The 23,686-nt window shown below is 45.1% G+C and overlaps 1 protein-coding gene across 2 annotated transcripts in view; it reads right to left on the reverse strand.

Moving 5' to 3' along the window:
• The window catches only part of MRPS5 (mitochondrial ribosomal protein S5), a 97,743-nt gene that overhangs the window by 24,086 nt on the left and 49,971 nt on the right, over positions 1 to 23,686 (reverse strand). For both annotated transcript variants that reach the window (XM_029074397.1, XM_029074393.1), the window contains 2 exons: positions 22,619 to 22,852; positions 5,518 to 5,552 (listed from right to left, as the gene is read on the reverse strand). In XM_029074397.1, the coding sequence (XP_028930230.1) occupies positions 5,518 to 5,552; positions 22,619 to 22,852 (269 nt within the window). The remainder of the gene's footprint in view (positions 1 to 5,517; positions 5,553 to 22,618; positions 22,853 to 23,686) is intronic.

Below are 23,686 nucleotides of genomic sequence, written 5' to 3' on the forward strand. Positions count from 1 at the left end.
ATGTCAAAGAGGGTAGCCATTACGGTTTTCCCCCAAGTTTTCTAGTCAGAAGTATCACATAAACTGCTAACCCCAAACCCAACAAATTCCTTAACACCAATTCACTTTGTGGGCACTTGATGGCCGGGACATGAGTACTAACTGATTTCATTTTGAAAGAAAGAAACGATTGGAACAAGTGCAATCATCAGGGAGAGCACTTGGGCCAAAGATCGGGTTATTTACAGCTCATGCCTGGGCCAACCTCCTTAGGTCAGTACACTGGCGCAACTCTCACCAGTCACCTCATCCTGCTAACTGGGTCACTATGCAGAGATCTGAGGGCCATAGGTGCTTGGTGCCAAAGAGCCCAAGAAGGAGTCGAAAGGACCAGCTGATCCATGAACCCGGGGTCTCTCCAAGCAAGGCTGGTGGCCAGTTATACAACCTCCTACTCCAGAAAGAAGAATTTGGCGAATCTGTTTGCATAAAGCGCGATCTGATGACCGGCACGATTGCCAGATGTTCTCAATCATTTCTGATGGTTTACTGTGGGAAAAACCCCGGTTTGCTCAAAAACGAGCACATTGAATTAACTTGGATGCATTGTTTTGCAGAATGGCACCGATAATTATTTCCATTTTATTTAGATAAATACTCAGTGTCCCAAAAGCCCTGCTTCACTGGGTTTTAATTTGTTTGGCCTGTGAGAGGCGCTTGTGGTTTTTCTGAGGACGATATTTTATCACTGTTGCTCTTAGTAGATGCACTCATTAGACTTGGATTAATGGTCCCTGAATCTTTCCTCCTCGAAACTGTGAAAAAACTCATCAGTGGTTTTTTTGCTTCTTTGTTTGGTTAGCTAGGCTTCAGTCCGGTGAGTTGGGTGGAGTTCCTGCGTGATTTCTCTGCGTCGTCAAAGATGAAAGAGTCCAGTGTTTGCCTGTCATCGTGCTTTGGGTGGCTTCCCTCACCTCCCCTTCGCGGGACGGTCCCCATTTTGGCTTTTCCCACAACCAGACCTGCCTGGGGAACACAAGCCGGACACTTTCCAGCTCATCCTTTCTTACTTTGGAGAGGGGTTATAAGAGAGATAAACGGGAACCACATAAAGTATAGGGAAAGTAAGTGCAGAAAAATATCTTGAAGGTCTATAGCATCTCCCCTTTCCAATTTTCTTTTATGGTATTTAAGCATTTGCTTACTCTGTGCTAAGGTATTTGCAAATTAATCAGGTTGGATACAGTCCACGTCCCACATGGGGCTCACAACCTTAATCCCCATTTTGCAGATGACATATCTGCGGGACAGCGAAGTAAAGTGACTTCCCCAAGATCACATGATTAGACAAGTGCCGGAGTCGGATTTAGAACCCGGGTCCTTCTGACAACCAGGCCCGGGCTCTTTTCAGGCCGTGTTGCTTCTCCATGCTATTTAATATCACCGATCTTATCTGGCCTGAAAAGTCCCTCAGAGAGAAGGAGGGGAGGGAAGAGAGGCAAGTTTTATCATCTCCATTTTATGTTTCATCTCTAGAAGCTGCCCTTTCCCTCCACTCAAACTGCGACCACACTAGTCCAAGTATATGTCGTATCCCATCCACACCACTACTACTGCATCAGCCGCCTTGTTGACCTCCCTGCCTCCTACCTCATCGCCATTCCAGTCCACACTTCACTCTGCTGCCTGGATCATTTTTCTAAAAAAACTGGAGAGCAGAGGTTTCCCCACTGCCCAAAAATGTCACATTAATCAATCAATTGTATTTATTGAGTGCTTACTGTTTGCAGAGCACTGAATTAAGTGCTTGGGAAAGTACAATGTAACAGAGTAGGTAGAAACATTCCCTGCCCGCAGCAAGCCTACGGTCTAGCGAGGGGACAGACATTAATACTATTGAAATACTATTGAATGAATTAATATAAATAAATGACGGACAGGTACACAATAATAATAATAATGATGATGGTATTTATTAAGCGCTTACTACGTGCCAAGCACCGTTCTAAGCGCTGGGGGAGATACAAGCTAAACAGGTTGTCCCACATGGGGCTCACAGTCTTAATCCCCATTTTACAGATGTGGTTAACTGAAGCACAGAGAAGTTAAGTGACTTGCCCCAAGTCACAAAGCAGGCAAGTGGGGGAGCTGGGATTAGAACTCACGTCCTCTGACTCCCAAGCCCAGGCTCTTGCCACTAGGCCATGCTGCTTCTCACAAGTGCTGTGCAGCTGAGGAAGGTGTGCAAAAAGGGAGGAAATTCAAGGGCAAGGGTAAATCAGAAGGGAGCGGGAGAAGAGGAAATGAGCACTTAGTCAGGGAAGGCGCCTCACCTCACTCAATTCCCACTACAACCCAACCCGCACACTTCACCCCTCTGACCACCAACCTGCTTACTGCACCTCAATCTTCTATCTCTTGCCACTGGTCTCCTGCTCATGTCCTCCCCCTTGTCTTGAGCTCCCTCCTCCTTCAAAGCTGATAGAGTGCTTATTAAGTGCTGAGCACTGGGCTAAGCGCTTGGGAGAGTATCAGTACTTAACTCAAAAGATACAATTTCTCTCCCCCCTCACCCTCATCCCCGCACCCTAAATCATATGAAACACTAGGAGAACATGACATCTTCCATGTGTCTGCAGAAATACACATAAAATAAAGGTCTAGACTGTAGGCTTGTTGTAAGTAGGGAACATCAGGGCTTAGAACAGTGCTTGGCACACAGTAAGTGCTTAACAAATACCATTATTATTATATCTACCAACTCTGCTGTACTCTCCCAAGCACCAGATGATGATGAAATTGTACATTCCAAGCGCTTAGTACAGTGCTCTGCACATAGTTAAGTGCTCAATAAATACTATTGAATGAATAAATGAAATCAATTGTATTTATTGAGCGCTTACTTGTGCAGAGTACGAAGCACCTGGGATCCTCAAAAAAGGCTTGTTGGTGTTAGGTTGGGCATGACACTGTTAATTTTGTAAAACAGAAATTAGAGAGACTTTGTCCTTTTCCTCTAGGAGCTAACAATTGAAATCGGGAAGCAATGCATATCGTGTCAAAGGACTGCTTACCTTGCCATCTGGATGACGGCCAACAAAATTTGAATTTGGCTGGGAAGTAAAAGCTAATCTTTATTTCAAACAGGCTTCCAGTTTTATCAAGAATTTTTGTCAAGAATCTTGCTGACAAAATGGCATTAAATGTACTCTCTCGAAACTTTCCTTTAACAGGGAACATTAAACACAAGTTTGCACCCCAGGTACGGATATTCACCAGATAGCTAAAATCTTGATTCTTTATCGCTTCAGTTTGGACTTGGGCCACAATTTCAGATGGACCGAGCGGAAAGCTTATGCCTCTGGTGCTTTCTGGACTGCAAACATCACAATGGCTGGCAGTTTAGGTACGTATTTTCACTACCACTGTTACATATCGCTCATTAAAATGTTAAGAAAAATAGCCAGGAGAAATGTCAGCACAATGTCCATCGATCGATTCATCAATGGCATTCACTGAGCATTTACTGTGTGCAGAGCAGTGTACCGAGTGCCTGGGAGAGTACCATATAACACCACCACAGAGCTGGTAAACCCATTCCCTGCCCACAGGGCACAAGAGGGTCATTACAGTGAAAAGAAACTGGGATCCTCTTTGGATTAGTGACTCAAACTGTGTCTTAGTTCACCACCCAAAACACTACTATCAGATGCTCTGTCTTAACCCGACTACACCCTCCATTTCCTCTTCTCTAACTCCCTTCTGCATCACCCTGGCCCTTGGATTTGACCCCTTCGGTCGCCCCTCCCTCAGTCCCACAGCACTTCTGTACATATTCTCTAGACTGTAAGCTCACAGTGGGCAAGGAATGTGTCTAACCAACTCTATTGTATTGTACTCTCCCCCAGGCTTAGTACAGAACTCTGCACAAAGTAAGCACTCAACAAAACTGACTAATTTGCCTGTGTACCCTCTCTTTGGCACAACTGTGTAAATTTTCCAATCTTTCTCAATACCTCTCCCAAAGCTTCCTGGTTTGCTAATTACAAGGAACACTACTCCCTCCCAACACCTTGCTTTTTCATTGTCACTGATAAATTAGAGAGGCATTTGTTAAGTTCAGTACCTGTGATTATCTTTGGGAACAACGAGGACTCATAACAAGCTTTTTTTCCCCCCCGCTTTACAAAATCTATGTGATAACCACTCTTTAAAACTCTTCTTTGGGGCTCATTATCCAAAACACTTACAGCAGAGCTCTCTGGGCCAAGGTTGATCTTGACCAAAAACCACAGAGCTCAATAACCTCTCTGCAAGGACAATTCTCTCATTGAGATTACCTTTCCCAATGCCGGCGTGTAACATTATCACTCCTTACTGGCACACGCACAGAAACGTAAGAGGAAAATGCCTTTCTAATAAATGGTTCTAATTTACTTGTTTCGTCGTTTTCTAAATCATGCCTCTAAGATACCTCTATGCTTACAAGAGCTACGATTGGCTAGGCAGATCACACCAAGTACATATCGTTAATCTTTGACCAGGGAGATTTAAAAAGCAAATAAAAAACTGGGTTATGAAGCAATTTAGATTTTACAGTCACTTTACAATTCTCATCAAAAAATGCTCAGGAAAGCATAATCCCGCCATTTGGCGACTGGATGCAAAAAGATGCGTCTCAGGGCCAAAAGGCTTTTTAAACAGAACTCCTTTAAAACCAACCCTGCACAAGGGCAAGACTTCTCACCTACATCTCGCCTCCGGCCTGGAACACCCTCCCTCCTCTTAACTGACAGACGATCACCCTTCCCACCTTCAAAGCCTTGTTGGAGACATGACTCCTTAAGCCCTCATTTCCTCTTCTCTCACTCCCTTCTGGGTCGTCCTAATTTTCTCCCATTATTCACTCCTATGGCCCCAAATCTTCCAAAAATGAAATGGCAGTCTCCCCTCTGCACCTAGGAGGATGCTAACAGCCACTAGTGGATGGAGAGAAGACCAGTCCCCTCCATTCATTTGCTCCTGGTTCCAGAGGTTGGGTGCTAAAACTCCTGTAAAGGAGAAGACACCGACCCCCTTCCCTCATTCTTGGCCCTGAGCTCAGGCAGGTGATGCATAAGACAGACCTTTGGGCTTACTAATCTCCGCCTCTATGGTGCTTATTTAAGACACCCTTTTCTTCCCTGAAAATCGTTTCACAACTCAACTGGGAGCCGGAGCTGGCTAATTTTAGGGGAATCAGCTACATAAGCATTAAAGGGCATCCCTGAAATGTATTGAACAAATTTGCCATAGTGGGAGAAAGAGTCTTTTGCTTTCTCTCCAAGAGTTTTGCCTTTTCCAATTATTTCCTCATCAGATGATATCTTTGTGGCCCAGAAGATAGATGAGAAACCATGAACGAGCGCACTAAAACTATTTTGGGTTTTCCTCACCCAATCTACCTGTCTCCTAATAGAAACGTTGGGGCATTAATCACGTAGCTTTCCAAAAGGGGTCAGGGTTTCAAAATCAGTGCTCAAAAGACGAAATGCTTACCTCGAGTATTCTAGTGTCAAAATCTTCATAGGTTTCTGTCAAGAGAAAAGAAAAATGGACAGTTATAAACATATACACGTGTGGGTGTGTGTCTGCTCCAATTCCATTCAGCTATCACAGCATCATTCTATTAAAGGGTTTTTTTTCCCCTTAGCGGACCTAAGAATGATATAGGGCCATAAATCAAAATGTCTACAATCCAACAACATGAAAGCTCCTTGGCATCAGTCCCCAGTTCAACATGCTCCTTTGCCCACATCCTACCTCTGGCCTGGAAATCCCTCCCCCTTCAATTCCAGTAGACCACCACTCTCCCCACATTCAAAGTTTATTTAAAAGAACCTCCTCCATGAGGCTTTTCCCAACTAAGCCCTCATTTCCCCTAATCCCTCTCCCTTCTGTGTCACCCAGGCACTTGGATTTGCATCTGAAGAGATCTACTGCCTCCTCTCGAAACCTACCCCCTCCACCTGTGCTTCCGAACTATCCCATCATATCTTATCAAAGCTCTTGCCCCCTCTCTTCCTCCCTCTCTGACTGCCATATTCAACTCTACACTAGCTTTTCCCCAACTGCTATCAAACATGCTCATGTCTCCCCTGTATTAAAAAAAAGAACCCTCTTTGACCCCAAGGCTCCTTCCAAACATTTTCCCCTAAATTCCTTGAGCGAGCTGTGTACATCTGCTGCCTCTACTTCCTTTCCTCCAATTCTCTCCTTGACCCCCTTCAATTTGACTTCCACCCCTTAATCTCCAGAGTAACTCCCGCTCGATGGCCACCAATCATCTCCTTCTTGCCAAATTCAACCATCTCTACTCCATCCTAATCCTCCGACCTCTCAGATGCCTTGGACACTATTGATGAACCTCCTTCTTCTGGAAACATTATCGAACCTCAGCTTCACTGACACTGTCCTCTCCTGTATCTCTCTGGCCACTCATTCTCTGTGTCTTTGGTGGGCTCCTCCTGTAACTCCCTCCCCCTAATTGTGGGAGCCCCTCATGGCTCAGTTCTGGTTTCCCTTCTATTCTCCATCTACACCCATCCCCTTAGAGATCTCAATAGCTCCAGGGGGTTCGACTACCACCTCTATGAGGATGAATCCCAAATCTGCATCTCCATCCCTGAGCTCTCTCTTTCTCTGCAATCCCACATTTCCTCCTGCCTTCACGACATCTCTACTTGGATGTTCAGTGCTTAATAAATACGACTGATTGATCGATTTATATGCTTTTATTCACTCCACTCTCAGTCCGACAGTGCTTAAGAACATACCTCATTCGTTTTAATATCTGTAAGCTCCTTTTGGCCAGGAAACGAGTCTACCAACTAATGTACTGTACCTACCCAAGCAGTAAGTACAATGCTCTGCAAACAGTAAGCACTCAGTAGGCAAGATTGACTGAATATTTTTACTCAGAGTAAGGACAAATCATCTTTAACTAATTGACGACCTCTCCAAGGGCCAACATTCAAACGATACCATGGCCTAATTAAAGATCACTGGCTTGGGAGACAAAGGACCTGGGTTCTAATCTCAGCTCACCACTTTGCTGTGTGACCTTGGGCAAGTCACTTCATTTTGGGGGGGCCTCAGTTATCTCATCTGTAATAAGCGGATTGGGACTGTGAGCCTGATGTGGGATATGGACTGTGTTGAACCTGATTAGCTTGTATTTACCACAGCGCTTAGAAAGACCATTAAAAAAAAAAACAACCAAAAAACTTGCTGTTGAAAGTGGACAGATCTGTCCACCCTGACTGCTAAAAGTCTATGACTTTTACCACCCTACTGCAGAGGGCAAGTTAATCAATCAGTGGTATTTACTGAGTACTTCCTGTATGCACAACATATACTAAGCGCTTGGAAAAGCGCAATGCAACAATAAAACCGACACAATCCCTGCCCACAAAGAGCTCACAGGTCAGAGGGGGAGACAGAAATGAAGATAAGTACATAAATTAAAGAAATGGACATAAGTGATGTGGGGGCTGGGCGGGAGGATGAATTAAGGGAGCGAGTCATGGCGCCACAGAAGGGAGTGGGAGAAAAGGAAATGAGGGCTTAATCAGGGAAGGTCTCTTTGGAGGAGACGTGCTTTCAAAATGGCTTTGAAGGTACGGAGAGTCAAAGTCTGTAGGATATGAAGAGGGAGGGTGTTCCACTTAATGAGATTTTTAAAATGTCTTTCTCCTTGTTCCTGGTTAGGTTTCCCTGCCTTAGGTGAAGAAAATCATGGTAGATAGCCAGATGGAGTTGTAGTGATACAGCAAGGCTTCATACCTTCCCCCAGCAACTCTCAGGGAGGAGGAAGAAGAAGAAGCCCTTGCTACCTGGAAAATGAGGAAAAGGAAGGTTCCAGAAAAAGGAAGTGGCTGAGCAGTGTTTGCTGAGCAAGAGGGAGTTGTCTCCCTTCATAGGTGAGGTCTTTAAAATATACCTATCAGTCACCGAAAAATTATTCAGCCCCTGGACTGAAAAACAGGGAAATAACACAGCGGGGCACCTGAAGCTCAATGAATCAGAAGACCAATGAGTGAAGAAAGATATATGTTTAGATATGGAACTGTGCACGGCTCCTAGGAATTTAAAATTACCAATAAACATTGCCTGTGGCTGGAAACATTTTATTCAAGGGCCTTATTTATTCTTGGGTGGACAAAATCTAAAGGAGGATCTTCAAATGGCTGCCCTAATTTTAGAAAAGGCAGGTGAAAAACACAGTGGCATTAGTTACTAGCTTTACACGATCAGAGTCGGAAAAGAGTAATTAGAATCTGACGAGGCACAGACTTCAGAGCTACCCTTTCCAATGGGAGACCAGCCATTATGAGACGTTACGAGTACCAGGCAAAAGTTTCACCCTTGGCAACCCAACAGAGCTGAGGTAATAGAGAATTAACTCTGAGACCCCAGCAGATAACCCGATTTCAACAAACCCCACCGAAGGGTCCACGAAGCTGAACCAGCTTTATTTTCACTTGGTGGACATGGACAAAGTTATCAGGCAATTTGGTTACGGTGGTCTTCCTTTTCCTTTTTTTAAAGGCACCTGTTAAGTGCTTACTGTGTGCCAGACACTGTTCTAAGGGCTGGGGCAGACACCAGTTGATGAGGTTGGTCACAGTTCCTGCCCCACATGGGGCTCACAGCCTCGATCCCCATTTTGCAGATGAGGTAACAGACCCGGAAGGTGAGTTCCTCTGAACAAATAAGAGAACAGGATATTACACTGGGATTAGAAATGGCATTAGATTGCCAAAAAGAAAATGATGGCGGCAACTAACACAGAGGTCTCTGATGGATGTACCGGTGTGGATTTGGTTTGTAATAAATGGAAAAGAGGAACTAAATGGGAGCAGCACGTTCAGTCGATTCAAAATGATCTCCAAGTGTGGCCTAATGGACAGAGAACAGACCTGGGAGCCAGAAGCCCTGGGTTCTAATCCAAGTTCTGCCACATAATAATAATTATGGTATTTGTTAAGTGCTTTCTATGTGCCAAGCACTGTTCTTTCAAGCACTGGAGTAGATACAAGGTAATCAGGGTGTCCCTTGTGGGACTCACAGTCTTAATCTCTATTTTACAGATGAGGTAACCGAGGCACAGAGAAGTTAAGTGGCTTGCCCAAGGTCACACAGCAGACAAGTGGCGGAGTCAGGATCAGAACCCAGGTCCTCTGACTCCCAAACCCGTGGTCTCACCACTAATCCACGCTGTGTCTGCTGTGTGACGTTGCGCAAGTCACTTAACTACTTTGTGCCTCTTGCCTCATATGTAAAATGAGGATTAAGACTGTGAGCCCCACATGGGGCATGGACTGTATCCAATCTGATTAGCTGGTATCTACGCCGGTGTCTGGCACAGAGTAAGTGCTTAAAAAACACCTCCCCTCCCCACCCTAAAAAAAAAATAATGACAGCAATTCATGAAATAAATTACACTGAAAAATATCAGGAGGATGAATAATAATAATAATAATAATAATGTTGGTATTTGTTAAGCGCTATGTGCCGAGCACTGTTCTAAGCACTGGGGTAGACACAGGGGAATCAGGTTGTCCCACGTGGGGCTCACAGTCTTGGGAGTCTCCACCCTTGACTCTCTCCCCTGCCGCTGCTGCCCAGCACGGGTGAGTTTTGACCTGTACTAGATTGTCTTCCGCTCGCTAGCTACTGGCCAAGCTGGGAATGGAAAGGGGTAGGCCTCCAGTGGCTGCTCATAATAATGTTAGTATTTGTTAAGCGCTTACTATGTGCAGAGCACTGTTCTAAGCGCTGGGGTAGATACAGGGTAATCAGGTTGTCCCACATGAGGCTCACAGTTAATCCCCATTTTACAGATGAGGTAACTGAGGCACAGAGAAGTGAAGTGACTTGCCCACATTCACACAGCTGACAAGTGGCAGAGCTGGGATTCGAACTCATGACCTCTGACTCCAAAGCCCGTGCTCTTTCCACTGAGCCACGCTGCTTCTCTAATACTAGGGTAGGCTGGGAAAGAAACTGATCAACAAAGGCAGCAGGGAACTTTTTCACAACACTGCTACCAGTGGAAAACAAATAAAAAAAAACTGGTGGAAAACAAATAAAAAAAAACTGGCTGGAAAAATTAGGCTCTGGCAAAAAGCAGGTTACAAGAAAAGGGCCCCAAGGTTATCCTGCCTGACAGGAAACAGGGGCAGAAACAAAGATAAATGGCAATATTCAGAGTGGAAGAAAACAGGGGAGGAAGAAAATAGAGATGACATCCAACAGAGAAGACAGCTTGATGGAAGAGGATAGGCTAATTGGAAGTACTTAGAGAACAATGTGAAAGCATTCAAATTATGTTAACTGTAGATTAACCCCTGGCCCATGTCCTATCGCTGGCCTGGAATGCCCTCCCTCCTCACACCCGCCAAACTATCTCCTCACACCCGCCAAACTACCTCCTCACACCCGCCAAACTACCTCACTTCCCCACTTCCAAGCTTTACTGAGAGCTCACCTCCTCCAGGAGGCCTTCCCAGACTGAGCCCTCCCTTTCCCTACGCTCTTCCTCCCCTCCCCATTGCCCCAACTCCCTCCCTCTGCTCTACCCCCTTCCCCACCCCCACAGCACTTGTGTATACTTGTACATATTTATTATTCTATTTATTTTATTAATGATGTGTATATATCTATAATTCTATTTACCTATTTTGATGCTATTGATGCCTGTTTACTTGTTTCGCTTTGTTGTCTGTTTCCTCTGTCTAGGCTGTGAGCCCGTTGTTGGGTAGAGATTGTCTCTATCTGTTGCTGAATTGTACTTTCCAAGCGCTTAGGACAGTGCTCTGCACACTGGAAGCACTCAATAAATACGACTGAGTGAATGAATGAATGAATTACAAACTAACAACAGTAACACTACTTACGTTCATCATTTAGGGCTATGGAATCTTGATTCTAAGAGGGAAAATGTTACGCTGCATATCTTTGAGGTGGGGGTGGTGGTGGAAGAACTGGAAGATTCCAAAGCAGATTCAACAGATGACACTGAGCAATGGGAACTTTATGTGCGGGGCCTTTTCTTTTTTTATAGAAAGGAGAGGTCACCGAGAAGCCACGTGGCTCCCCTCGCCTTAAGGGCAACGAGGCTCATGGCGGCAGAGAAGGCATCCACCGTCCAATCGATATTTACATGTTGAGCAACTTCAGTGTGCAGAGCATTCTTCTGAACTCATTCACTGGTATTTACTGAGCGCTTACTGTGTGGAGGGCACTGGACTAAGCGCTTGGGAGAGTACAACACAACAATAAACGGACGCATTCCCTCTCCTAAGACTAATAAAAATAATGATGATGGCATTTGCTAAGCGCTTGCTATGTGTCAAGCACTGTTCTAAGCACTGGGGTAGATGGAAGATAAATCAGGTTGGACGCAGTCCCCGTCCCACATGGGGCTCACGGTCTTAATCCCCATTTGATAGATAAGGGAAGTGAGGCACATAAGGGAAGTGACGTGCCCAAGGTCACAGAGGAGATAAGCAGCAGAGCTGGGATTAGAACCCACCTCCTCTGACTTCCAAGCCCATGGTCTTGCCATTAGGTCATGAACACCTTAGAGGGTGAGGTCTTTCCAAGAGGAGAAATTGGGCAAAATGTGAAGGTTTGGCCCTGGGGGCAAAATTTCTGGAAGTCATCATGGCACTACCAAGCTTGAATCTGATGGTAGTCAATCAGTGGTATTTACTGAGTGTTTACTGGGTGCAGAGCACGGTACTAACTGCTTGGGAGAATACACCAGAGTTGGTTAGACATGTTCCCTGTCGATGCATCCCTGTAGAAACCTACGAGAAGGAAGGGAAGAAAGGACGAGAGCTGACTACAGAAACAGTGGAGATACTTCATGCTGCTCAGTGATTGCTCACCGTTCAAAAAGTGGTACTTATTGAGCGCTTTCTGAGCCTGGAGCATTGTATTAAGTGCTTGGAAAAGAACAATACAGCAGTGTTGGTAGACATGCCTATAAGGAGGTTACAGCTGCAAGTGATGATGATGATGGCATTTGTTAAGTGCTTACTATGTGTCAAGCACTGGGGTAGGTACAAATTAATCAAGTTGAACACAGTCCCGCCTCATATGGGGCTCGCAGTCTTAATCTCCATTTTAGAGATGAGGGAACTGAGGCCCAGAGCAGTGAAATGACTTGCCCTAAGTCACCCAGCCGACAAGTGGAAGGGCCAGGATTAGAATTCAGGTCCTTCTGACCCCCAGGCCCGTGATCTATAAAGGATCAATCGCAGAGCACTGTACTAAGCACACATGTCAGGGAGTACAATAGAGTTAGAAGACATGTTGCCCAGAGACAAGGGCTTTCAATCAGGAGGAAGAGGTAGATATCTAAAATATATTCTGGATATGCATAGAAGTGCGATGGAGTTGGGGTGAAGAAATGGTACAAATACAAGTGGAAGAGAGATATGCAAGGGGGGGGGGAATTGAGGGCTTTAATAAGAATAACTGTGGTATTTGTTAAGCGCTTACTGTGTGCCAGGCAGTGTACTGAGTGCCGGGAACGGACAGACTCATAGTCTCAATCATTTTACAGATGAGGTAACTGAGGCACAGAGATGTGAAGCGACTTGCCCAAGGTCACAGAGCAGACAAGTGGCAGAGCCAGGATTAGAACCCATGTCCTCCTGACTCCCAGGCCCAATGTCTATCCACTTCGCCATGCTGCTTCTCATGTGGGGACAAATATAGCACTAAGAACTTTTAAGTCATGGATGGAAAAGGAGAAACTCGGATTTGAAGGTCACAGAGGTTCGAGTGGTCAATTTTATTCAGGATCTGGGTCTGACCTGATTATCCCGTTCCTACTCCAGCATTAAGGATGTTGCTTGGCAAATAGTAAGCACTTAAGAAATAGCACAACTATTATTACAGTCCTCAGGGAGGAAATCCCTTGATATACACCCTTGATAAGGGACGACAAATGAAAATCTAAATACTCGGGAGTGTATAAAGTACAAGTGCACGGTAGTGACGCCACAGGAACAGCCCTGCGAGAGTTTATAGTGGCCAAGATCAACACTGCTGCACAGCCATACTTAGCCAAAAGAGGAGAGCTTCATCTAGCACCTGAAAAAGTGAGAGGCTATCGAAGAGGGCGATTGGGTATAATTTGTTGGGGACGACGGATCTTAAAGATGGGAATCACAGGTTGAACTGCAAGATACACCTTTTCTTTGACGAAGCCACACCCGTGGTAAAATAGTTCCACTTTTCTGATATGGTCACACTTCACATTTTATAAAGTCGTAAACACCTGCTCTTGCCTGCTCAATGCCTTTTTCTCATGAGGTATCGAAAGGCCCATCCAACACACTTCCGGATTTCTGCATTAAACAGCACGACTATTTGGAGGCTAGTCTATTGATCTAAGGCAGGGAAAAACAGGTTCTTTTATCTATTTCTGGACACTGAATTCGGCAGAAAGGGCAGCCTGGGAAAGCAAGCAGTTTAAATATTTCTTGATTCAGCTGCCATTTTCCATCCAGCACACTGGCAACAATTATTCATCCTAAAGGTACTGACTTGCTTAATCTTCTGATATGCGCTCTCAAATAAATCCTTTGTCTCCTCTGAAAAGCCACTCTTCTAAATCGAATAACAACTTTCCCGCATTCGATTTTTATTGGTGCCCAGGTTTGATCTTGTCGGCGGAAAGGAAATTAGCTGTACTCGCCTTTTGTACCCTGAAAGGGATTCTGTAAGCGCCGGAAATAGAAAAAGAATGTGTGATTAGAATAAAATCAATCCTCACAAGTGGAGTACTTTTGTTGTGTGAGAACAAACCATTTTGTAAATAGACGATGAAGTGGTCTGGGATGGATTTTTCATCTCGAAAAGAGGTAAACTTAAGAGAAAGGCTGAACCTAAGAATTTAATCTTATTTATCCTCACAATCCCCTGGAGAAATAGGTGGTGGGCTGTAACCCTGTTGTCCAGAAATGTTCCGTGACTGACACGTGGGGGAGCCGGGATTAGATCCCAGGTCCTTCTGACTCCTAAACCTGTGAGAAGCAGGGTGGCTTAGTGGATAAAGCACAGGCTTGGGAGTCAGAAGGATATGGCTTCTAACTCCGGGTCTGCCACATGTCTCCTATGTGATCTTGGGCAAGTCATTTCACTTCTCTGTGCCTCAGTTACCTCATCTGTACAACGGGGATTAAGACTGTGAGCTCCACGTGGGACAAACTGATTACCTTGTATCTACCCCCCCCACGTAGAAAGCGTTTAGCAAATACTATAATTATCATTATTGTCTTTAGTTGTGGTACAGTAGTTGTATGTTCTGAGTGTCCAGTTGGGGCAAAACTCTGTACTAAGCTCATGGAAAGTGCAAAACAAAGAACTGACTTGGTCCCTGAGAACAAGGAGCTTGATATTCTAAGCTGGAGAACTGCGCTCAGATTGGCACCCTTATTTACCCTTCCTCAGCTCCACGGCCCTTGTGTCCACAGCTTAAATTTACTTATATTAATTCTGTCCCCTCCTAGACTGTCAGCTCATTGTGGGCAGGGAATGTGCCTGCAAATTCTGTCAGACTGTACTCTCCCACGCGCTTAATACAGTATTCTGTACTCATTAAGCGCTCAATAAATGCCACTGATTGATTGGTTGAAGGACGGGCATGAGGATATCCACAACTACAGTAAACGAAGTGAGCAATTAAATGGACAACTGAATCATACCGATTCCCAAACTGCCAAGGCTGGGTATAGGTAAGTTTAGAAGTGCTGGAGATGACCAGTGCTCAGAGGATTTGGGGTGGGGGGAGGAATTCATCAGGGACACACTTGCTAGAGGTCAGACTTTATGAGGGCTTGAATGTGGGGTGAGTTGTCATCTGTCAAATTAACCAAAGAATTGTGTTAAAGTCTCTACTGCTAAACAAGATTCTGGTGGAAGGGGAATGAGCCTTTATTTCCTGTATTCTTAAAACACACATTAAGTGAAGATATTTCAGGTTTGCAGAATATACTGAAATTCAAGCAAATTTAATCTCAATTATAGTGCACGAACATAATACAGTATCTGGCACAGAATAAGCTCTTAACAAATCCCATGATTATCATTATGGAATTTTTTAATATATCAGTTTGATTATTGAGTTAAATTATTGTTTTTGGTCTCAGTTGTGTTATGAGCTAATTTTCCAATTTTCCCTTTATGGCTATTTTCACTCTTTGAGTTTTATGCAGAGGAGATGAGGGATGGAAATTTTAGACTGGCTCTTCCAAAATGAAGAAAGTGCTGGCACCCTTGGAAAGAACAGCTAACGGGGGAAATTCTGCCTTTTAACATGTCTGGAAAGTGAAGGCCAAATGAAACAATGTTTTCCCATTTTCAGTCATGGGTTGCTAATCCCTGGGGCAGAACAAAAATTAATGAAGCTTGCCCAAATTGTCTCATGTATCTTGTGGGAGATGAAATATTTGAGTCTCATTCCCTAGACAAAAACCCTCAATCCTAAGTAATGGCAACCATTTCTCCTAACGCAAAAGACAACAAGATGCAAAGGCCTCGGCGAGGGGACGATTTTATGTATTTTAACTTCGGGAAAATCCCTCCAGCTGCCCGTTACCGTTCTTCATATTACTCTTCCTTCTGTGCAATATGGATTATTTGTATTCAAAAGTCTATTTGGTTAATGTCAACCAATCTTCTTAAAACCCAAATGAGCGGTTAATATGATCGGGACTGAAATTTCCATTTTTGCTTCACTGCCGACGGTAGACGAAAGGAGGAAGATGAGGTGCCACGCGTTAAGGTGGCTGGTGAAATAACATTTCCCCTTTGAGTTAATTGCTATTGTCTAGGAGAAGAACAGAATGGGGAGATTGAGTCCAGCAGAGGCTCCTTCCTCCCTCTCGCCGATGAGCTTGAACATCGCACGCATCTGGGTAGAGAGGGTCAGGCTGTCCCTAGGCCCCACACAACCATGTCTATGAAGCAGTGTAGCCTATTGGAAAGAGCAAGGGGCTGGAAGTCATAAGGACCTGGGTTCCAATGCTGGCTCTGTCCCTTGTCTGCTGTGTGATCTTGGGCAACTCACTTCACTTCTCTGTGCCACAGGCACCTCATCCTGTAAAATGGGAATTAAGACCGTGAGACCCATGGGGCACATGGACTGAGTCCAAACTGATTAGCTTGTATCTACCCTGTATCTACCTCAGTGCTTAGTACAGTGCCTGCAAATCGTAAGCGCTGAACAAATGTCACAATTATTATTATTACCTAGCCGTTCTTTTCTTCGAGGAAACAGAAAAGAATGTCAATACTTTCCCCCACCTTATTCTATAGAAATACATTCTCCAAATCCTAGCACTAAAGGGGGAGAAGGAACTTTGCATTAGAAGACAAAGCTGATAAAGCTGTCAGACCTAAGGAAGTATCTGGAGAAAGATTAGTTCCACTAGAAATAGAAACTGCTATTTAGCTCCTAGAATAAAGTACCAAGAACAGAGAGCTACCCAGTTAGATGGCATTTACTCGGCTACTGGTTCCATTACTGTTGTTCATTTTGATTTTGCGCTTATACGATGTAACCGTAACCATTTCTGTAGGGAAGTTACAATATTTTTATGTTTAATATAGAGGGGGAACATGAATCAGAGAGTTTATCAATACTAGCCCTACTAATTTCCTCTATGCCAACATGCACACTGTGTGATCCGCACACAGAAAACATTAGGCAGTTTCTCCTTCTCAGCAAAGATTTAATGGCAGACAGTTACAGTAAAGTTTCCTCTTAAGAAGATTTCTTTCGCACTGCAGGCTTGATTTTTTCCCAAACTTAAAGAAAAGGTAACGGACGGGTCCTACTCACTGCTTTATGTTTCTTTGCTGAGAGTTCAGCCATTAAGCATCTAAACAGCAGGAACTCTAAATGGTAACCACCATTATCAGTGCTTAGAACAGTGCTGGGCACATAGTAAGTGCTTAACAAATACCATAATTATTATTATTATTCATATACACCCCTATGGGTTGGAGATGATTCGACAGCATAAGACAAAACAGGACCGCACAATGCTTCTGTGGGGTATAATCATTAGGCCCAGTTTAGGACTGTAAGAAGTGCACCTTCACATCAAACAGAAACTCCTTACCACTGGCTTTAAAGCACTCAATCACCTTACCCCCTCCTACCTCACTTCACCACCCTCCTGCTACCACCCAGATAGCACACTTTAATCCTCTAACGCCAACCCACTCACTGAACGTCGATCTCGTCTATTCATTCATTCATTCCGCCGTTACTTAATGAGCGCTTACGGTGTACAGAGCACTGTCTTGCCACCGACCTCTCGCCCACGTTCTGCCTCTGGCTTGGAATGCCCTCCCTTCTCATATCCGACCGATGATGACTCTCCCCACTTTCGAAGCCTTACTGAAAGCACACCTCCTCCAAGGGGCCTTCCCTGACTAAGCCCTCCATTCCTCTTTTCCCACTCCCCTCTGCATCGCCCTGACTTGCTCCCTTTATGCATCACCCACCCCTCAGCCCAACAGCACTTATGACCATATCCAAAATTTACTTATTTATATAAATGTCTCCCCCTTTAGACTGTAAATTCACTGTGGGCAGGGAATATATCTGCTCTATTGTTGGGTTGTGCTCTCCCAAGCACTTAGTACAATGTTCCGCACACGGTAAGTGCTCAAAAAATACGACTGATTCATTCACTGACTGATTTGCTATATGTACAACACTGAACTAAGCACTTGGGAGAGTACAATACAATACAATTGATGGAAACATTCCCTGACCATAAGGCAAGATTAGGAAAATTGAGGGAAGATAATTTTCTAAGCAAAAATCCCCATTTTTGGGCTCCCCACTTCAAGAGGTGAGCCTGCTTTCACTGCTAACCTATGTGGGAAAACGAACAAAGAATTTTAGTCACAACTACCAACCTCGCCTCAGAGTTTACCGCAAAGTCTGCCTGACTTTTTCCAGCCTAACCCTTTCTGGTTCCCTGTACCTGCTGAAGCTCTGTGAGGCTCGGGGCCATTCCGGCAGCTCAGGAGCAGAATGAAAAGAAAGCACAAAGCCGTTAGCAGTTGTCGATCAGGAATTTGGGCAACGGCATCTCATTCGGAAAGCTGGGCGAAACAGTCATCAACTGAATAGAGCGTCTCGTTTTACACCTGACAATCTGTTTGGGTCAACAGCCTCACTCGGGAAGTCAAATGAGAGCCGTAGTACGCCAATTCAATTTTTTAGGGTCCATCATTAGACTGATTATGGCTTTATTAAATTGCAACTTGATGACGGAGATTGCTTCTTTTGTTATTTTATGCTACCAAACACATAATACAGGGCTTGGCACATAATAAAGCAGCATGGTCTAGCGGCAAAAGCACAGGCCTGGGAGTCATAGGACCTGGGTTTTAATCCCAGCTCTGCCACTTATCTGCTTTGTATCCTTGGGCAAGTCACTTGGCTTTACTGTGCCTTAGTTTCATCACCTGGAAAATGGGGATTATGACTGTGACTCCACCTGGCATGTGGATTGGGTCCAACCTGATTATCTTGTATTTACTCTAGTGTTTAGTACAGTGCCTGGAACACAGTAAACACATAACCAATACCATAAAAAGATAGTGGGCACTCAATGACTATCAATGAATGAACGAACAGTACCTCATCTGTAAAACAGGGATTAAAGACTGGGAGCCTCACGTGGGACAACCTGATAACTTTGTATCTATCCCAGGATTTAGAACAGTGCTTGGCACATAGTAAGCCCTTAACAAATACCATTATTATTATTACTGACACAGGGACCTAATGAAGGCAATATACGGATGACAGAACACACCTTGATTAGTCTTCTTGCATGTCATCTTTGACAAGTTTTTTTAGCTACCCTTACACTCTTCTCATTCCTCACCCTGCCGCAAATCTCTCCCTTCTTAAATTCAACTGCTCGGAGTGTCTTTTGAAAATGCTGCTTGGAACACATCATTGCCTTCCTCAAAAGGCTCCAGTGAACTCATTTCATCTCCCTCCCCCTTCTAGATTGTGATTCCGTTGTTGGGTAAGGATTGCCTCTATGTGTTGCCGAACTGTATTTTCCAAGTGCTTAGTACAGTGCTCTGCAGAAATGGCAAGGGCAGAAAGTCTTGAGCAGTGTATTGGATGCAGCACAGTCAAGAGCGAGGTACAGTAAGAGGGTAGCTCAGGTGGGGGAGAGAAGGAGGAGGGGAGAGGGGAATTGAGAGGGAGAGCCGTGAAGCCATCACGGGCAGCTTTGTTATATGGGAGATTCACTCATTCAGTCATATTTATTGAGCACTTACTGTGTGCAGAGCACTGTACTAAGCACTTGGAAAGTACAACTCCCCTCAAATTTCCCTCATCACTAATACTGAAATACAAGTCAAGCTGAGAAACATCTCTCACGCTCCAAGACACCCTTATTTGCCTTTCAACGTGCTTAAAAAACCCGGTTTTCGGAGCTAAAATTACCACAGCTAATTAGTCCAATTTATATCTGATGGTGTCAAGGTGAACCCAGCAGACAGCTGTTCATTTCAAATGACACGAGAACTGAGACTGGTAACACTCACTGATTTTATCTTGGCGAGTCCTTTAAATAAAGAAGCATTTGAGAGATTTTAGCGAAGGCTAACCTGGTAGCACCTGTTGCAAGATTAAAAAAAACATTTTTTTCCAGTCAATCAATGGTATGTATCAATCATATTTATTGAACACCTACTGCGGAAAGAGCACTGTCCGAAGCACTTGGAAGAGTACAATACAACAGAGTTCGTAGACACGTTCTCTGCCCAGCAGGAGTTTACAGAGGGGGAGCCAGACCTTAAAGTATGGATATGTGGGACTGGAGATGGATGAATATCAAGTAACTAAGAGGGAGCAGATCCAAGTACTTAGGCGATGCAGAAAGAAGAGGGAGTAGAGGCTATTAGGGCTCAGTCGGGGAAGAGGTGTGATTTTAGGCCTACAAAGGTGTGCAGAGTGGCTGTCTGTCAGATATGAAAGAAGGAGGAGATTCCAGGCCACAGGGAGGATGTGGGCAAGGGGTTAGCAGTGAGCTAGACCCAAATGAGGTGTTTTGAAGGAGTAGAGTGGGCAGGTTGAGTTGTAGTAGAAAAATCAAGATAGGAGGGGTGACCTGATTGAGTGATTTAAAGCTGACAGTGAGGAGTTTGTTTCATGCGGTGGGGGGGGGGGGGGGGGGGGGGGGGGAGAGGGGCGGTGGGTAACCACTCGAGAACTGGAGGTTCTTGAGGAGTGGCGAGACATGGATTGAATTTTTTTTTTTAGAATAATGATCTGGCCAGTGGCGTTAAGTATGGAGTGGGGAGAGACAGGAGGCAGGGAGGACAATGAGAAGGCTGATGCGGTAGTCAAAGTGGGATATGGTAAGGGAGTTACAAGGACATGGGTTCTAATCCCACCCTCGCCACTTGTCTGTGGTGTAACCTTGGGCAAGTCACTTACTTCTCTGTGCCTCGGTTACCTCATCTGTAAAATGGGGATTAAAACTGTGAGCCCCACGAGGGACAACCTGATCACCTTGTATCCCCCCAGCGCTTAGAACAGTGCTTTGCACATAGTAAGCGCTTAACAAATACCAACATTATTACTTCACTTCTCTGTGCCTCATCTGTAAAATGGGGATTTAGATGGTGAGCCCCATAAGGCACAAGGACTGAGTCCAATCCAATTTGCTTGTATCCACGCCGGCACTTAGTACAGTGCATGGCACATAGAAAATACTTAAATACCAAAATTATTATTATAAGGGCTTGGATCAGCCTAGTAGAGTTTGAATGGAGAGGAAAGGGCTGATTTTAATGATGCGAAGGTAAAAACGACAGGATTTGGAGACAGGTCAAGCATGTGGGTTGAACGAGAGAGATAAGTCGGGAATAAGGCCAAGGCCCTTTAATATGCTCTGAATACATAATAAAGATGCAGTCACTGACTTTGGCTCAAGACAGCTTCTGTCAGACTAGATTGATAACGAGGCAATTCACGAAACCTTATAAAAGCTCCCTATGTAAAATTTAAATCCTACAGACAGATGTTGAATGAAAGCAGCGTGACCTAGTGGATAGAGCACTGGCCTGGGAGTCAGAATGACCTGGTTTTCAATCCCAGTTCTGGCACTTGTCTGCTGTGTGTCCTTGGGCAAGTCACTTCTCTTCTTTGTGCCTCAGTTATCTTGTCTGTAAAATGGGGATTAAGACTGTAAGCACCATGTGGGACATTGATTGAGGCCTACCTGATTAGCTTGTAGTTACCCAGGCACTTAGTACAGTACCAGGCACACAGCAAGCGCTATCCAATACCATTTTTTAAAAAAGCATACATTCAACAAGTGCACCCTTAAAACCCACCCACAGTCAAAGGCATTTTCAGGAGTTTGATGAAAAGACACACAAACACAAACTCTCCCCCCTCCAACCACCCTCCCCAGCCCCCCATATGGCTCGTTGTTGGCAGGAAATGTTTTTAAGGTTATATTGTACTCTCCCAAGTGCTTAGAACCGTGCTTTGCACACAGTAAGCGCTCAATAAATTTAACTGAACGAATGCATTTTCTGGATTCTAATGTAGTTCAGCTAATGCTGGGTTTCTAAAATCTTAAATGTTCTACAGGAGCCACCCCATTTCTATTTGCTGGGCATCAGGGTAGTTGACTTTCTGCTGCTGTCTTCCCTGTTTTATTGTAATTTTGGGAGGGCAGAAAACAAGACTTTCACAAATGATGAATGTTCCCAAAGCTCCCGGTACAAGTGTTCTGCACACCGGCACTCAACAAATGCCCATGATGACCATCGCTATGCCATACTGCCCGGGGGTGCTGCTTTGTCTGGTCATTTGGAAGATCAACGTGTGATGAGTCTCATCACACGAGCACCCCCAAACGCGGCCGCGAATCGAAAAGTTGCAGCGTATATCTGTGGAGGGGACTCGACGGACTCCGTCAAACCGACGTGGTGAGTCGCCTCTATCCAGAGTTGGGGACGTCATTCTGCCTGACCCCGCTAGGTGCCGAGTGACCCATTGGACCGCCTCGCTGGAGTAAGGAGGAATGGGTATCAATTGCCGGGTGTTTCGAAAGGTAGCCCGCACGAGGGTGGAAAGGTAGGCCAGGAAACTTGACGGCCAAGAGATTGGAAGGTTAGCTCGTCCCTGAATGATTTGAAAGACAGCCTCTAGAGACAGCTGGTGCCTGCTTCCCGGTCTCGCCAGCAGGTAGAAGTTGGGAAACCTCCCGGGTGGGAAGTGTTCGTGGAGAGGAAGGCAGGCGCTTTGCTGCGGATGAGTAACTAAATAAGCATACTCCTAACGAAAGGGGAGTCCAATTCGCCACATGGAATACATCTGGCACTGCTTGGCCTGATGACTCCTGTCTCTCTCTCGTCATACCGATTCTCGAACCCATCCCCGCGCGATGTTGTGACAGGTGGTCAGGCTAGCCTCCTGCAAATTCAGGACCAATCCATTCCAGATCTCCATATGCTCCTTCTGTGGAAAACCGGCCCATTAGGCTGTCACGAGGGAAAAGGAAAAAATTCTTACCTCCTCTGGGCCCAGGATCCGGGGGTCCGAGACTGACGCCTCCCCAAGAGTTTCCAGCCCAGCCCCTCTCTCTTTTAACCTTCATTTTTTTCTTTCTTTCCCATTCTTCCCTTTGCTGGAACATCTCTGCCTGGACCTTCTCTTGCTCTTCTTTTCCTCTTTGGGCAACTCCCTGCAGCACTCCATTTTTAAGGATGGGCACATTCAGACCCGGCCAGAGGAAACCCGAGCGCCCTTGAGATTTAAAATACAGAAATAAAAAACTTTCACCTCTAAGTAATATCAACACAAATAACCCAAATGTGTTGGGTAAAGTACTACAACGAACTTCCAAGTGCTATATCTTTATACCCCCGAATCCAGCCGGCCTTTTGAAAATGTCTTTAAATGCGGCATGAAACTTTATCATCTCATGAGATGGCTCACCACTATCATGATCACTGAGGTTAAGATGGGGAAGGAGAAGTTCTGAGAAGCAGCGGGGCCTAGTGGAAACAGCACTGGCTCAGGAGTCAGAGGACCTGGGTTCTAATCCCAGGTCTGCCACGATGCTACTGTGTGACCCTGGGCAAGTCACTTTACTTCTCTGTCCCCCAGTTTCTTCATCTGTAAAATGGGGATTAAATTCTACTCCCTCCTACTCTTATCTTTGAGCCCCAAGTGGGACAGGGACCATGTCCATCCTGATGAACCTGCATCTACTCCAGAGCTTAAAACAGTGCTTGGCACACAGTAAGTGCTTACCAAGTAGCGTCATTTCTTCTGAAGCCGCCATCAATCCATGAATGGCACTGATGAGTAAGGAATGCAAGCTGCCCTAGTGCTGGAGAAAGCTGGAAAGGCAGCCAAAGAAGAACAGCAAAGGTTGAACTCTTTGCCTCCAGGAGGGAGGGGACCCCTGGCAGCTCCTGAGTCTCCGATGAGCAGCCAAGCTTCGTCGTGCCCTTACTGTGTGCAAAGCACTGTACTGAACGCTTGGGAGAGTACACTGTAACAACAAACACTCCAGCCCACAACGAGCTCACAGTCTGGAGCCACCTTAGTGGCTTAGCTTGAGGGTGGTGGGGT

This window comes from Ornithorhynchus anatinus, chromosome 1, assembly GCF_004115215.2.
Source record: "Ornithorhynchus anatinus isolate Pmale09 chromosome 1, mOrnAna1.pri.v4, whole genome shotgun sequence".
In the NCBI taxonomy this organism is placed as follows: Eukaryota; Metazoa; Chordata; class Mammalia; order Monotremata; family Ornithorhynchidae; genus Ornithorhynchus; species Ornithorhynchus anatinus.